Below are 13,360 nucleotides of genomic sequence, written 5' to 3'. Positions count from 1 at the left end.
AGATGAAAATTGCAGAGAAATTTCTCAAATATGGAATAAATGTAGTGGCATATATCGAATTGACCCTAATTCAATAGCTAGTGTACTTCAAAAACTGTTTGTTTTGAATTTTTCCCATTATTATCTGAATTTTTACTTCTATAGCCAGATTTGCATTTATAGAAATTAGTGTAAGGTATCAGACAACTGATTCCTTCAACTTTGCCATTGATGACATTTATGCAGGCTGGGAACAAGCTGAAACTGAAATTACTGCCCTCAAACTACTTGAAGTTGAAGATCCTTCCCAGAAGAATGTCTAGGGAGTCTAGGGAGTTGGTCACCAAGAAGTCTAGGGAGTTGGAGTCCAAGCTCCAAAACCATATTACTGAGCTGAAGGAGCTGTTAAGTAGCACTTTCTATATTTCTTTTGATCGTGTACGTAGTACTGGCTGGGCTTGGAAGTTGGAACAGTAGTATTTGGAGAGGATTTCATAATTCATTTTTTCAAAAGGGGCAGCCCCACCCCCTGCATCAATTATTCGTCCCCTCGAAAGTTTATGTTCAGAAAATTGCAATCCTGCACAAGGCTGTTCACATAATAGTGATCCCAGGCATGAAAGCCCCAATAAGCACATGTAGCCTAGTCTGTTTCCTAGTTTTTTTACATCGACAGCTTAGATTACATCATCTTTATGTCGCGAGATCTGTCGGGAGAGAAGAACTGTAGACCCGGTTTGTCGCCTTCGCCGCCTGTGAAAATTTGGAGTTTTAGACCATAAACGTATATGGCTCAGTGAAATATAAATGCAGCTCATCAAATTTGATATCCCAGCTGGAATTCATCCCAGTGTACCTCTTTATCCCAGTCTGTGCATATCGTGATGGCCATGAGAAGCAGGACTTGCCCTATCAGGCCACAGATGATGCCCAACCAAAGGCCCTGTTCTCATTCACCGATCAAATTCACAGTATCAGTCACTCAAAAACCACTAGCACATAAGAACTCCTGTAAATTCAGGACAGTAAGGCATACCGTCCCACCGACGTGCAAGACAAAGGCTATGAGGTAAGCCGAAGGGATGCCGACGATATAGTAGGCGCTAAGATTGATCCAAGCACCGATCTTCTGCCATCCACAGCCTCTAGCAACTCCTACATTATAATCAGAACAGAACATTCTTATCTGTGCTTCAAATGCAGGCATGCCAATGATTTCTGATATTCTGATTGATCAGCTTCTAGGGAGGAAGGGCCAGTGCACTTGAATCCCAACCATGAAAATTGGGTAAAATAAAAATGATGAAAATCTATACCTGAAAGAACACACTGAATTCCATCGAAGAAATTGGAGACTGATATAATCAGCATCATCTGGGCAACGTAAGTGACAACCTCCTCCACGTCGCTGTAGGCATGTCCCCAGACGTAGCGGATACATATGAGCAGCAGCCCTATGAGCAGCCCCTCGGCGATGGCCAGGAAGACAACGACGCGCACTGCGAGGCGCGCAGCGTTGGGGCGCCCCGCACCAAGCTCGTTTGAGACGCGGGTGCTGCATGATAAATCGAGGTACAGTTTGGTGAGGAGGAATGCTGCAGCACAAATGGCAGGAAGGACAGGACCGTAGGCGGGTGTAGGCTAAGTCTACCTTATAGCAGATCCGAGGCCGAAGGGGATCATCCACACGAAGGCAGCGGTGTTGAGGCTGCCAATAACAAGAGTGCAATTCTGTTGCTTGAGCCGAAAATATAACTGGGAAATGGGGTAATTTCGTTCTGCCATTAGTTACCTGATGGATAGGACGGAAGTCTCCAACTTTGGGTTGGGAAGAAGGCCTGAGAGGAGCACTATGAGCTCGAACGACCACATTTCCAAACTGCAATTGCGTTATCCATCATGCATAATACAAAATGCCTTGTCATCTAAACGGTAGTCGGCATCATGAAAATCCTAATTCTTCAGGAAGAGCTCTATTAATTAGCGCAGGCTCACCAGACCATGAGCGCGGACGGGACAGCGAGCGTGAAGAAGCTGAGCATATCATGGAACGCCTCCGTGGAGAACCCCGTCCACGTCTTCTTGCAAGAGCTGGACACCCTCACATACACGGCCAGTATGATGACGTAGATCCAGTAGGAGACGGCGTTGCTGAGCGCGGCGCCCTTGCTGCCCATCCCGGCGACGTAGACGAGCAGCCAGCAGACGAGGAGGTGGAACGCCGCGGCGGCGCCGGCGCCGGCCATCACCGGGAGCACGATGTTCTGCGTCTGCAAGAACCGGACGTGGCACTGCAGAAGGCCGTAGGCGAATATCACGGGGATCATCCATCGCGCGTAGGTGCCGGCCTCCATGGCGATGTCGGGGTCCTGCCCGAAGAGGAGGAGGATCTCGCGAGTGTAGAACCACACGACGGCGAGCGGGACGCTGACCAGGGTGAGGATGAGCATTGCCCGCTGCTTGTAGATGCCGAGTAGGTTGTATTGCCTGGCGCCGTATGCTTGGCCGCACAAGGTGTCCAGTGCACTTGCCATTCCAAGCTGATCGAGATACAAAATGTGAGAAGCCACTAGATGTTCCCTTTAATAAGAACACACTTTAAAATGTTTTAAAAAATAAAACAATTCCTTGAGAATGTCCACGCATGTGTTTTTTGCTTGTCTTGAAACATCTTGTGAAGAGAAAAACATAGCGTAGGTGTTATCACCGGATTTTGGCCAAATCAGGAGATGGGCCGTAAGTGAAGATGGGCTTTGAAGATTACACTGGAGCATCTTTGAAGCGGCCTTGCGCTAAGAGTTTGGGCTAAATTGCCCGTGTATCTGTAATATAGTAGATCGTATCGTGTGTAGAATTAACAGATAGAGTCTGGCCCGTGCACGGTTAGGTACACGCCTCAATTAGAAAGTCCCTTGGACTATAAATATGTATCTAGGGTTATCGGAAAAGGAGGACAATCACGTTCACAACAAACACAAACCAGGCGCATCGCCACCCCTTCCTTCGAGGGTTTCTTCCGGGTAAGCATCATGCTGCCTAGATCGCATCTCGCGATCTAGGCAGTACACGTTTATTCGTCTATCTTGTGCTGCTCGTGCTGAACCGTTGTTGATGGTGAGCAGCACTACTTATCTTTAAGTGTTTAGGGGCTTGCGTTGATGCTTTCTCGTGCATATCTGCGTGGCAATGCCGTCCCTCGACACCTAGCTGCCCTTACACCTATCCGGGTATAAGGGCAGCATCTTGCTTGTTCGTTACTTAGTAGATCCGATCTGTTATAGTTGCTCCTTGCTCCGCAAGGATTAGTTTAATATCTGCATAGTTAGGCCTTATGCTGGGGTCGGACGATCCGGTAGTGCGTTAGGTGTTGTTTACCGTTCCTACAAGGGATGTTCCGGGAATTAACGTTATGTTGGTTTTTAGGCCTCTTGTAGGGGTAGTTTGCATCATCTTCCGTATCTGCTAGGCCCGATCACACGTAGGACGTTCCGGTTATGCGGTGAAAACCCTAAACTGTCGTAGATTGGTTTAGCTTTGTTTTGATCAAGCGAGGATCCCCATGTCATTGCAAATCCAACGTGAACCATGGGGCGATCGGCTCTTTGAGCCGATCCACGAGGCAACCTTGAGAGACGATAGGGCTCGTATTTAATGTTTACGTGTCTACCATGCGGGAACAATCGAAGCACTCTAACACCTTCCCGATCGGGTCTAGGTCGGGTGGCACGCCCTAGCAACCGCCGGGACGTGGCTGGAAGACTTGCGGGACGACGCGAGGTGCCAGGGTCCACTAAGCGGCCTTGGGAGCCTCCCGGCTCTTCGTGTTGCTTAACCATTGCCCGCCGGTGGGTTTTGGCAGGTAACACATTCTGGCACGCCCGGTGGGACATCTTCCACAACATCCTCGTCAACACCGACATCCGAGATGGCAGAGGAGCAGATCACATACGAGGATCTCCCTGCTGAACACCAAAAGAAGTACGATGAGCTGAAGGCCATCGTTGAAGCCGAACTCATCGGCTCCTTTGAGAAGACCCGGTCGCACGGCATCAGGTTCAAAGGATTCACGCCACAAGGCGTCCTCGAAGGGTTGGATCTGTCCCTCCCTTCGGAGGAACGTACCAGAGCCCTGCGACAGGAAATCAACTACGTCGTGGCCCATTCGCTGCATCGGCATTCTGAGAGCTTGGTAAATGCTTTGGAGCGCGTTGCGCTCCAGGTGGTGCAAGAGATCATGAGGCATCAGTACTCCCTTCAGGACCTGCTCTAGGGACTCACCAGGGAGAGGTGCAACTTCACACCAGGCCACCATTGCCGTACGCGATGGCAGCTCCACAGCAACAAGGTTCGCCGGCATACGTTGTCTACAAGGTTGGAGGTGATCCGGGCGACTATCAGTTCTTATATGAGCCGCCCAAGGAGATCCCGCACGGATACGTGTGCACGTTTGTGCCGGACTCGCAACCGGACGCGAGCGATCCGGGCTCCGACAGGAGGGATTGCCGGAGCAGGAGCAATTGTTCCGGCAGGAGGAACGGCTGCAGCAACGGGGAGTTTGGGGGCAGACGCTGAGAAACAGGCGTGGCTAGCCAAGTACGCCACTGCACCAATTCATGAAAGCTCAGCTGCTACTTCCTCCACCGTGGATCAGATCAGTGCAGTCCTGAGAGATCAGTTCGGCATCCTGCCGAAGAAGAAGATAATCGGCTATTCCAAGCCGTACCCCAATGAGTTTGACCTGATCCCACTACCACCTAAATACCGGCTCCCGGACTTCACCAAGTTCAGTGGGTCAGAAGGGTCTAGCTCAATCGAGCACGTGAGCCGATACTTGGCCCAGTTGGGCATGGTTTCGGCATCGGATCAGCTGCGGGTGAGGTTCTTTTCGCAATCCCTCACCGGTCCAGCTTTTGGATGGTACACCTCGTTGCAGCCAAATTCAGTGCGATCATGGAAGCAGCTAGAGGAACAGTTTCACACACAATATCATTCAGAAGCTACTGAAGCTGGCATTGCCGAACTAGCACAGGTTCGGCAAAAGCAAGGAGAGACAGTGTCTGAATACATTCAGTGTTTCAGAACTGTCAAGAACCGATGTTATTCGGTTCACTTAACTGAGAAAGAAGCAGTCGAACTGGCCGTGGCAGGCCTTGCAGCGTCGTTCAAGGATCTGACGTTCCAAGTAGAGTACAACTCGCTGGCGCACATGGTCCAGAGACTGACCTTATATGAACAGCGCCATCCAGAACTGTACCAAGACAAGTTCAAGCGCGCGATAAGCCTGGTCAATGCTGATGAGGATGAAGATTCTGCGGAAGATCAGGAAGTCGCAGTAGCCGAATGGACTCGGACGGCAGCATTCGTGTCCCGCAAATGGGTGAACCCACCAGGGCCTCCAAGAGGGTTTGGCTTCGACGTGAGCAAAGCCGAACGGATCTTCGATCCGCTACCGAAAGAGAAACAAGCTTGAAGCTACCCGAAGGCCACAAGATCCCTACGGCACAAGAGATGAACAAAAGGCCATACCGCAAATGGCATCATACGTTCACGCACGCCACCAACGATCGCAAAGTATCGCGCGCACAAATTCAGATGGCGATAGAATCAGGCCGATTAACTTTCGGACAGTTTGCCATGAAGGTAGACATGCGTCCGTTTCCGGACGTCAACATGGTGGATCTAAGCCACTCCATAAGGGAGCCAGGGTTCTCTTTCGATGTCAATATGGCAGGGCTTGTGGGCCGCCATGGCAAAGATAAAGCAGAGAGCAGCCACTCCCGTGGCAAAGATAAACCAGAGAGCAGCCACTCTCGTGGCAAAGATAAAGAGGAGGCCGTTCCACGCGACCGGCCCCAGGATGATGATAGACGATACCTAACCGAGGAGGAGGTGAGGAGCATACGGTATCAACGCCCACTATCCGTGCATCTCCTCAACAAATATGAGCAGCAGTATGACCGACGTCGGCGCTACGACGAAGATGATGAAAGATATCGTCGGTCTGATGCAGACAGGAGGTATCATCAGCATGATAGAAACAATGACGGGTACGAACGTCACGCTAGAGGGAGGTCAAGGGAGCAAGATGACGTGGATAAGCACTGGGACTGTCCTTTCTTCAAACATTGCTGGGACTCAGGAATGAGCCGATTGCCAACAATCGAGAACTGCCCGTAATGCAAGCAAGCAAAGGAGGAGGACAAATGAAGTCTCGGTGTTCGAGCGTCTAGGGCCTCTCCCACCTCATAATAAACAAGCTGAGTCATCTCAAGAAGAAGACTTTGAGGAGTCAGATGGAGAAGAAGATAGGTATCATCGACCAAGGTGGTGCCCTGATGGACTCAGCCATTCTCAGAAGCGTAGGTGCAGCGGCTGCGAAACCTGGAAGAAGCCGAGGCACAGTACCTGTACACGTTGCGAAAAGCGCGGCCCGATCTGGCCGCGAAAATTCAGCAAACAATGGAGACAAAGGCGCGCCCGCCAAAGAAAGTATGGCGCCCTAAACAGACGAAAGCCGATGCACAGGCATCGGCTGATGCCGATGCAGAGGCATCGGCTGATACAAACATGGTATCCGTGATCCGGACGGAGTAGCAGGTCCAAGACATTGGACGTACGTGGCAAGGCCGATCCCTGCGATCGGCCCTCAAAAAAATGAAAAGCAAAGGATCTTATCTCCAGCATGCCACGTAGCTACAGTGGAAATCCGAGAAGTTGCAAACCATCGTCAAGAATTGCAATGAAAAGGGAGGCCGATTCCCGCAATCGGCCAAAATTATCCTCGACATGCGTTTTGTCCGTGTTCAGCATTGATCCGACAGATGCCTGAAGAGCCGATACCATCAAATACTTGACAGAATCGGCTCGGGGGGCACATAGATGGATGAGACTCGAGGATACAAAGCTTGGAGTAGATGTCAAATGCCCAGCAGAACAGCTCAAGTATGGGGGGCCGATGCATAAATAAATCGGCCATATAAAAATTTGAAAATCCAAAAAATTTTGGGCACAGCCGATGCGTAGACATCGACTTAAGAATTCAAAGCCGATGCACGGCCATCGACTCAAGGGATACAACTGTTACAAGTGGAACCCCTCATTGGGATTGCTTGGTGACTCAGGCCCTCTCTTCAAGGACTTTCAACTCCTTTTGCAAGACTTCAAGCTCGGCAGTACCAGCAGAAGCATCAGTTCGGGCGTCCAAGACTGCCCTTTTTCTCATTTAAGCTGTTGATATTTGCCAGCAAGTTTGAGGATCGCAACCCTGGCCAACAACAAGAACAGCATGAACGTGCAGATCAGGCTAGGATCATGAGAACAACCGACGATCGTCCAATTGGACTAAACTGCATTCTCACCAGAAGCTGCCTCATTGAACTGAAGAAGCTCGGGGGGGCAGCTCACTTTGAGGGTTCTCTGCTTTTGAAAGCCGATTTGGTTAGAATCGGCTGACGCTGCACTACAGTTGGGAAGCCGATGATGGCCCATTCGGTGGGTACACTTTTATCCTCGCCTTGACTGAGGCTCGGGGGGCAGCTCGCCCTCAAGGTTCTTTGCTCTGAGGAGTTAGAGCCACCGATTTGAAGAGGGAGCCATCATAATTGATAAGCTCTGGACCAGTTGGTTGCTGCAAAGAAATGGAGCATCACAAGGACAGTTATGGGCGAATGGTGCCTGTTCTGCAAAGGGTTAGCTTCAGCATTCGAGTTGATCCAGCAACAGTCCTAGGGCCCTCCTGAAGGCAAGGAGGATCAGGAAAGGAAGGATGCGGCAGAAGAATGTCTGAAATTTAAAGTTAATGAGGAGAATGGACGTTATTTCAGGAGTTTGCCGCTAAGTCTAACATTCCATTCAGTTGGATCTGCATTTCCAAGATCTGGGGGTTTGCACGATTGTAGCTTGGCCCTGTTTGATCGAGAGTTTGGAGGTTCGGATGGATCTATCCTGAGATTTATCGTGAGAGACCGATGCGGTGCCATCGGCTCGTTGAGCATTGACCGAAGTGACAATCGGCGGACTCAGTACGAAGGACAATCGGCTAAATTATCATAAAGGAAATCGGCAAAATCAAATTGGGGAAATTCTTCATTGATAAACGAGATTTCTTACATAAAGAGCTGATTGCTCTCAAAAGGAAGAATTAGGGGTACATTGCCCTATCTACTACTGCTGGCCCTAGGCTAAGATCCTATCTAGGGGCCATTGCTGCCCTCATCGTCGTCGTCGTCATCGTCGCCGTCGTCGGCGCTGCTCCCGGCCGGCTCGTCATCGCTGCTGTAGCGGCCGCCGGCGGGACCCTCGTTGTCCTCATCCTCCTCGTCAGCATCGTCGTCTTCGCTGTCGAAGTCGCTGAGGTTCCCGGGCCAGGGGCAATGGCGTTTGGCCGGCGGCTCGTCGGAGGAGCTGTCGTCCTCCTCCTCCTCCTTCACCTCCTCGGAGGAGGTGACCCCGTCCCAGGGAAGGCGGTCGTCGTCGCTTTCCTCCACCGCTTCCTCATTGGCGAGGAAGCGGAGGTCACTCTCCCCGTCAGTCGAGGACTTGTCATCCTCAGACCAAACGGAGAAGTCGTGGTCCTCCTTGTCCCACGCTGTTGGGGCAAGGATATCGTACGCCGCCTGCGTACCCCACTCTGGTGTTGATTCCCTGATGGGAGAGGACACGTAGGAAAGACCCGACGAAGTGGAGGAGGAAGAAGAGGAAGACATGGCGACGGAGGAGGGCTTTTGGAAGTGCTGATGCAAGGGGATGAAGAGGAGAACTGTTCGATGCGGTTAAATAAAAGGAGATGAAAATTTAATTGTCGAGCAGTTTTCGAGGACATGGTGCCAAAACCGTCAAATCGTGCAGAGAAGTTGGGAAGGCAAGTCGTAATGATGAGAAAATACTGCGACGGTTCTGCTCTGCCACGACATGACCCTTCGACGAAGACAGATGGTTTTGCAATTATCATTATCAAAACCAGGGGGGCATGTGTTATCACCGGATTTTGGCCAAATCAGGAGATGGGTCGTAAGTGAAGATGGGCTTTGAAGATTACACGTGGAGCATCTTTGAAGCGGCCTTGCGCTAAGAGTTTGGGCTAAATTGCCCGTGTATCTGTAATATAGTAGATCGTATCGTGTGTAGAATTAACAGATAGAGTCTGGCCCGTGCACGGTTAGGTGCACGCCTCAATTAGAAAGTCCCTTGGACTATAAATATGTATCTAGGGTTATCGGAAAAGGAGGACAATCACGTTCACAACAAACACAAACCAGGCGCATCGCCACCCCTTCCTTCGAGGGTTTCTTCCGGGTAAGCATCATGCTGCCTAGATCGCATCTCGCGATCTAGGAAGTACACGTTTATTCGTCTACCTTGTGCTGCTCGTGCTGAAGCGTTGTTGATGGCGAGCAGCACTACTTATCTTTAGGTGTTTAGGGGCTTGCGTTGATGCTTTCTCGTGCATATCTGCGTGGCAATGCCGTCCCTCGACACCTAGCTGCCCTTACACCTATCGGGGTATAAGGGCAGCATCTTGCTTGTTCGTTACTTAGTAGATCCGATCTGTTATAGTTGCTCCTTGCTCCGCAAGGATTAGTTTAATATCTGCATAGTTAGGCCTTATGCTGGGGTCGGACGATCCGGTAGTGCGTTAGGTGTTGTTTACCATTCCTACAAGGGATGTTCCGGGAATTAACGTTATGTTGGTTTTTAGGCCTCTTGTAGGGGTAGTTTGCATCATCTTCCGTATCTGCTAGGCCCGATCACACGTAGGACGTTCCGGTTATGCGGTGAAAACCCTAAACTGTCGTAGATTGGTTTAGCTTTGTTTTGATCAAGCAGGATCCCCATGTCATTGCAAATCCAACGTGAACCATGGGGCGATCGGCTCTTTGAGCCGATCCACAGGGCAACCTGAGAGCCGATAGGGCTCGTATTTAATGTTTACGTGTCTACCATGCAGGAACAATCGAAGCACTCTAACACCTTCCTGATCGGGTCTAGGTCAGGTGGCACGCCCTAGCAACCGCCAAGACGTGGCTGAAAGACTTGCGGGACGACGCGAGGTGCCAGGGTCCACTAAGCGGCCTTGGGAGCCTCCCGGCTCTTGGTGTTGCTTAACCATTGCCCGCCGGTGGGTTTTGGCAGGTAACAGTAGGTGAATAATATTAAAAAATATCTCATGTAAAGTTATGTTGTGGCACCAAAAATTATCTTTTGTACATACTCCCTCCGTTCCTTTCTATAATGCCTATTTTTTCGCTTTTGTTTCAGAATATAAGAGTAAAGCTATATTTTTTTGCAAAGAACCTCTTCCACCGATCTGTTCCCGTCCAGAAAATCTGGGAACGAATCTGTTCCCGTCCAGAAAATCTGGAAACCAATCTATTCACGTCCAGGAAATGTGGAAACCAATCTATTCCCGTCCAAAAACTATGGAAACCAATCTGATTATGAAAAGAATAGTGGGAGAGAGGGAGTACATGATGCGATCGGTTATGGAAACAGAATTATTTTCTGAGATCTGATTTCAGTTTCCTATTTTGTCTCTAAGATCGCTAGGGGGTTTTGTGTCAAAAAATGGCTTGCGCTAATTTCCGTGCCAAAATACAATAGGCATTATAGAAAGGAACGGAGGGAGTATATCGCAAAACATGTCTTTTTTTTTCATTGAATTATATGTGCACGCATAGAATATGTAGTCATGTACATGTAACCTAAGGTTATTTTCAATATTTGTCGACAATTTAAAATGTGGTTTTCCACTATAGGAGCATTTAGTCCTATATATAAGCCAAAGTGGATTTTCGAGAAGACATAATCATCATCTCCTTGTTGAAGGCGACGTTCTTGTGTTGTTGTTCTTGCTTCAACTCGTTAGAGCGGGAACCTAGGATGAACATACTTGTCCCAGCCTTTCGAGCTTGGACCCGGTAGAGCCTTTGGTGGGAAAGAATGGCAACTTAGTTCCCTCTGATTCATATTCCTTGCTATTAATTTGGATATCCAAAACTAAAATATATCTAGATATATATATACTAGAATCAACTAATATGGATCGGATGGTGTAGGTATTTTATGTTATTTTTCAAGCATTGTTGTATTCCTCAATTACTCTTGCTTTGGGAGTTTGATGCTTTAGCCCCATTGTCTTGAGTCGATTTAATGAGGAAAATCGTAAGGAGACAACGTTTGGACTTTACCCCTCGGGAGCGGGCGACTTTGCAGCCGTCCGATATTTTAGCAGAGTGGTGAATGAGTGAATGACAGCTAGCATAAAAAAATATTACACGGGAGGTTTTAACCTTGTTTCTGGAAAAGAAAAAAAGCAACATCTCTAGTAGGAAGGACAAGCCCTGGTGGACACCTATCGGTGATATCAATACTGCATATACCGTCTTTGTGTTGAAGTAGCCTCAACTGGTCCACGTTTTGTCACCAACCGAATGAGCTTATATTGGAGATATTCACAGACTTTTGTACCCAGGCGGAAGAAAATCTTAAAGCCACGAGATATGAAACGATGGAAAGCAACGTGCAAGGACTCTAGAGTCCACATTTTGTGTTGAAAAGTAATGTCGTCTACACGTGGATAGCCACACCGCAACTGTGTCCCCTGAACGAACGAACGAGCATTGGCATATCTTATCGGCCGGCCAATGATCTGGAGATCTCTTTGAGCAAAATATCAACATGGGTTTCACGGGAAGCAGAATGGAATTCATCTTCCAAGCGGCAGCCTCCTTGAGGCTTGAGCTACGTACGTAGAGCCGAGCAAGTATCTAAAACTGTGGATACGTGCGTACCAGGAGGCTGAAGCCGGTGACGGTGGCGAAGGAGCTGGCCATGGAGGCGCCGGCGAGGGCGAGCTCGCCGAGGTGGCCGACGTACATGACGGAGATCATCTGGATCAGGTTCTGCAGCAGCGCGCCGGCGATGAGCGGGCCGGCAAGCCATAGCTGCTTCTTCACCTCCTCGCGCACCGACAGGCCTCCGCCGCTCCCGTCGCTGCCGCCATGGTCATCCGGTGTGTGGCTCGCGAGCAGGAGAGGTTCCTGCACGCTCTCATCCTTCGCCATGCCCAAAAACTCCCCCTTCCCAGCCGCCACTCTCTCTGTCTCGCTTCACAGTAGAGGAAGGGAGGAAAAGAACGATAATCGAGATTCTATAGGGACAGTGTTTGTATACAACAGCATATTCAACCCGGTGACTCCTAAATAAACGCTGGCAGCCTGGCAGGTGCGTCGGCATTTGGCAGTGCTCTGTAGCAAGCGTCGGTACCTTTTTTTGAAGAAGGATGTCGGTACCTCTGTTTGAGGAAGGATTGTCCACGCTGGTATTCCTCAAAAGAAAACCCTCCAGAAAATTAAACATTCAAGTTTAAACAAACTTATAATTTTCATTCAAAATTAGGTTTATTCATAAAATTTTGAATGAAATTTGAATAAACTAAACTAAACTAAACTAAACCCTAGATTTACAGGCAACGCCAATCCTGAAAGGGGCTAAAATTGAGGTCGCCGTTATCCGCCTCGTCGCCTACATCTTCAGGGCCGTGGTCAGCGTCCTCGTCCCAAAACGACTAGGAGAAACCGTTGTCATTGTTGTCGAGATGGATGATGACACCGCTCTCGGTGGAAGACCACCACTTGGCGTACTCGGGGCTAACTTGTGCTAGGTGCGCTGACTGGAGGAACGCCTTGGTCATCCCCAATAAGTCCTCGCGGTCGTCAGGAGCCCACAACTGCACATGGTACAGGAGGTACTCCTGCTCCCACTTCGGCGACGCCTCTGGCTTGGCAATGCACTGGTGCATGCTGACGCCGGAACGAGATGTGCCCCTGCGGCTAGCGTGTCGTTTCCGGTGGTCTGGAGATGATGCGGCCCAACCGACGCGAAGTTGGGACCTACTCCGGCTTGGGGTGACCATTGGCGGGGTACACGAGCATGCAAACCTCGATACGGCTGGAGGTGCGCTGACGTGGGCATTACCCTTCGGGTAACCAATATTGCTCTACCCTATACGGTCCAGATGGAGGCCCATGAAGGTACCCGAAGGGAAGGTGGGCCACTAGGACGGTGTGGCGGAAGATTACTTGAAGTACAAGACACGGAAGAAGCCGAACAAGGAAAGATTAGAGATAGATCTACTGTAAACCTACTCGTACTCGATTAGACCTCTCGGGACCTGGCCACCTATATAAAGGCCAGGAGAGGGGCTATCGAGGGACACAATCAATCTTAGCGATCCTAGCCAACAGAAGCTTAGAACTAGGTTACCCTAGCAATTAGCTATCTCGACGAGATCACTGCCGAACTATTCGGCACCCCATTGTAACCTGTTTGCATCACAATCAAGAACAGACAGGCAGGACGTAAGGGTTTTACCTCATCGAGG

General features: G+C 49.7%; 1 protein-coding gene across 1 annotated transcript; it reads right to left on the bottom strand.

Annotated features, from left to right (window-relative positions):
- Nucleotides 1-542: 542 nt before the first annotated feature.
- Nucleotides 543-12,111, bottom strand: LOC124672747 (protein DETOXIFICATION 16-like). Its single transcript, XM_047208925.1, has 8 exons — nucleotides 11,769-12,111; nucleotides 1,975-2,519; nucleotides 1,772-1,858; nucleotides 1,631-1,687; nucleotides 1,296-1,534; nucleotides 1,016-1,134; nucleotides 836-922; nucleotides 543-732 (listed from the first exon to the last, which is right to left on the bottom strand). The coding sequence occupies exons 1-8, from the start codon at nucleotides 12,039-12,041 to the stop codon at nucleotides 673-675; spliced, it is 1,467 nt and encodes a 488-aa protein (XP_047064881.1). The 5' UTR covers nucleotides 12,042-12,111; the 3' UTR covers nucleotides 543-672.
- Between the last annotated feature and the right edge of the window lie 1,249 nt (nucleotides 12,112-13,360).

This window comes from Lolium rigidum, chromosome 1 (genome assembly GCF_022539505.1).
Source record: "Lolium rigidum isolate FL_2022 chromosome 1, APGP_CSIRO_Lrig_0.1, whole genome shotgun sequence".
Lineage (NCBI taxonomy): Eukaryota > Viridiplantae > Streptophyta > Magnoliopsida > Poales > Poaceae > Lolium > Lolium rigidum.
The sequence above is the reverse complement of the archived record's forward strand: the minus strand, read 5'-3'. Positions and strand labels throughout refer to the sequence as shown.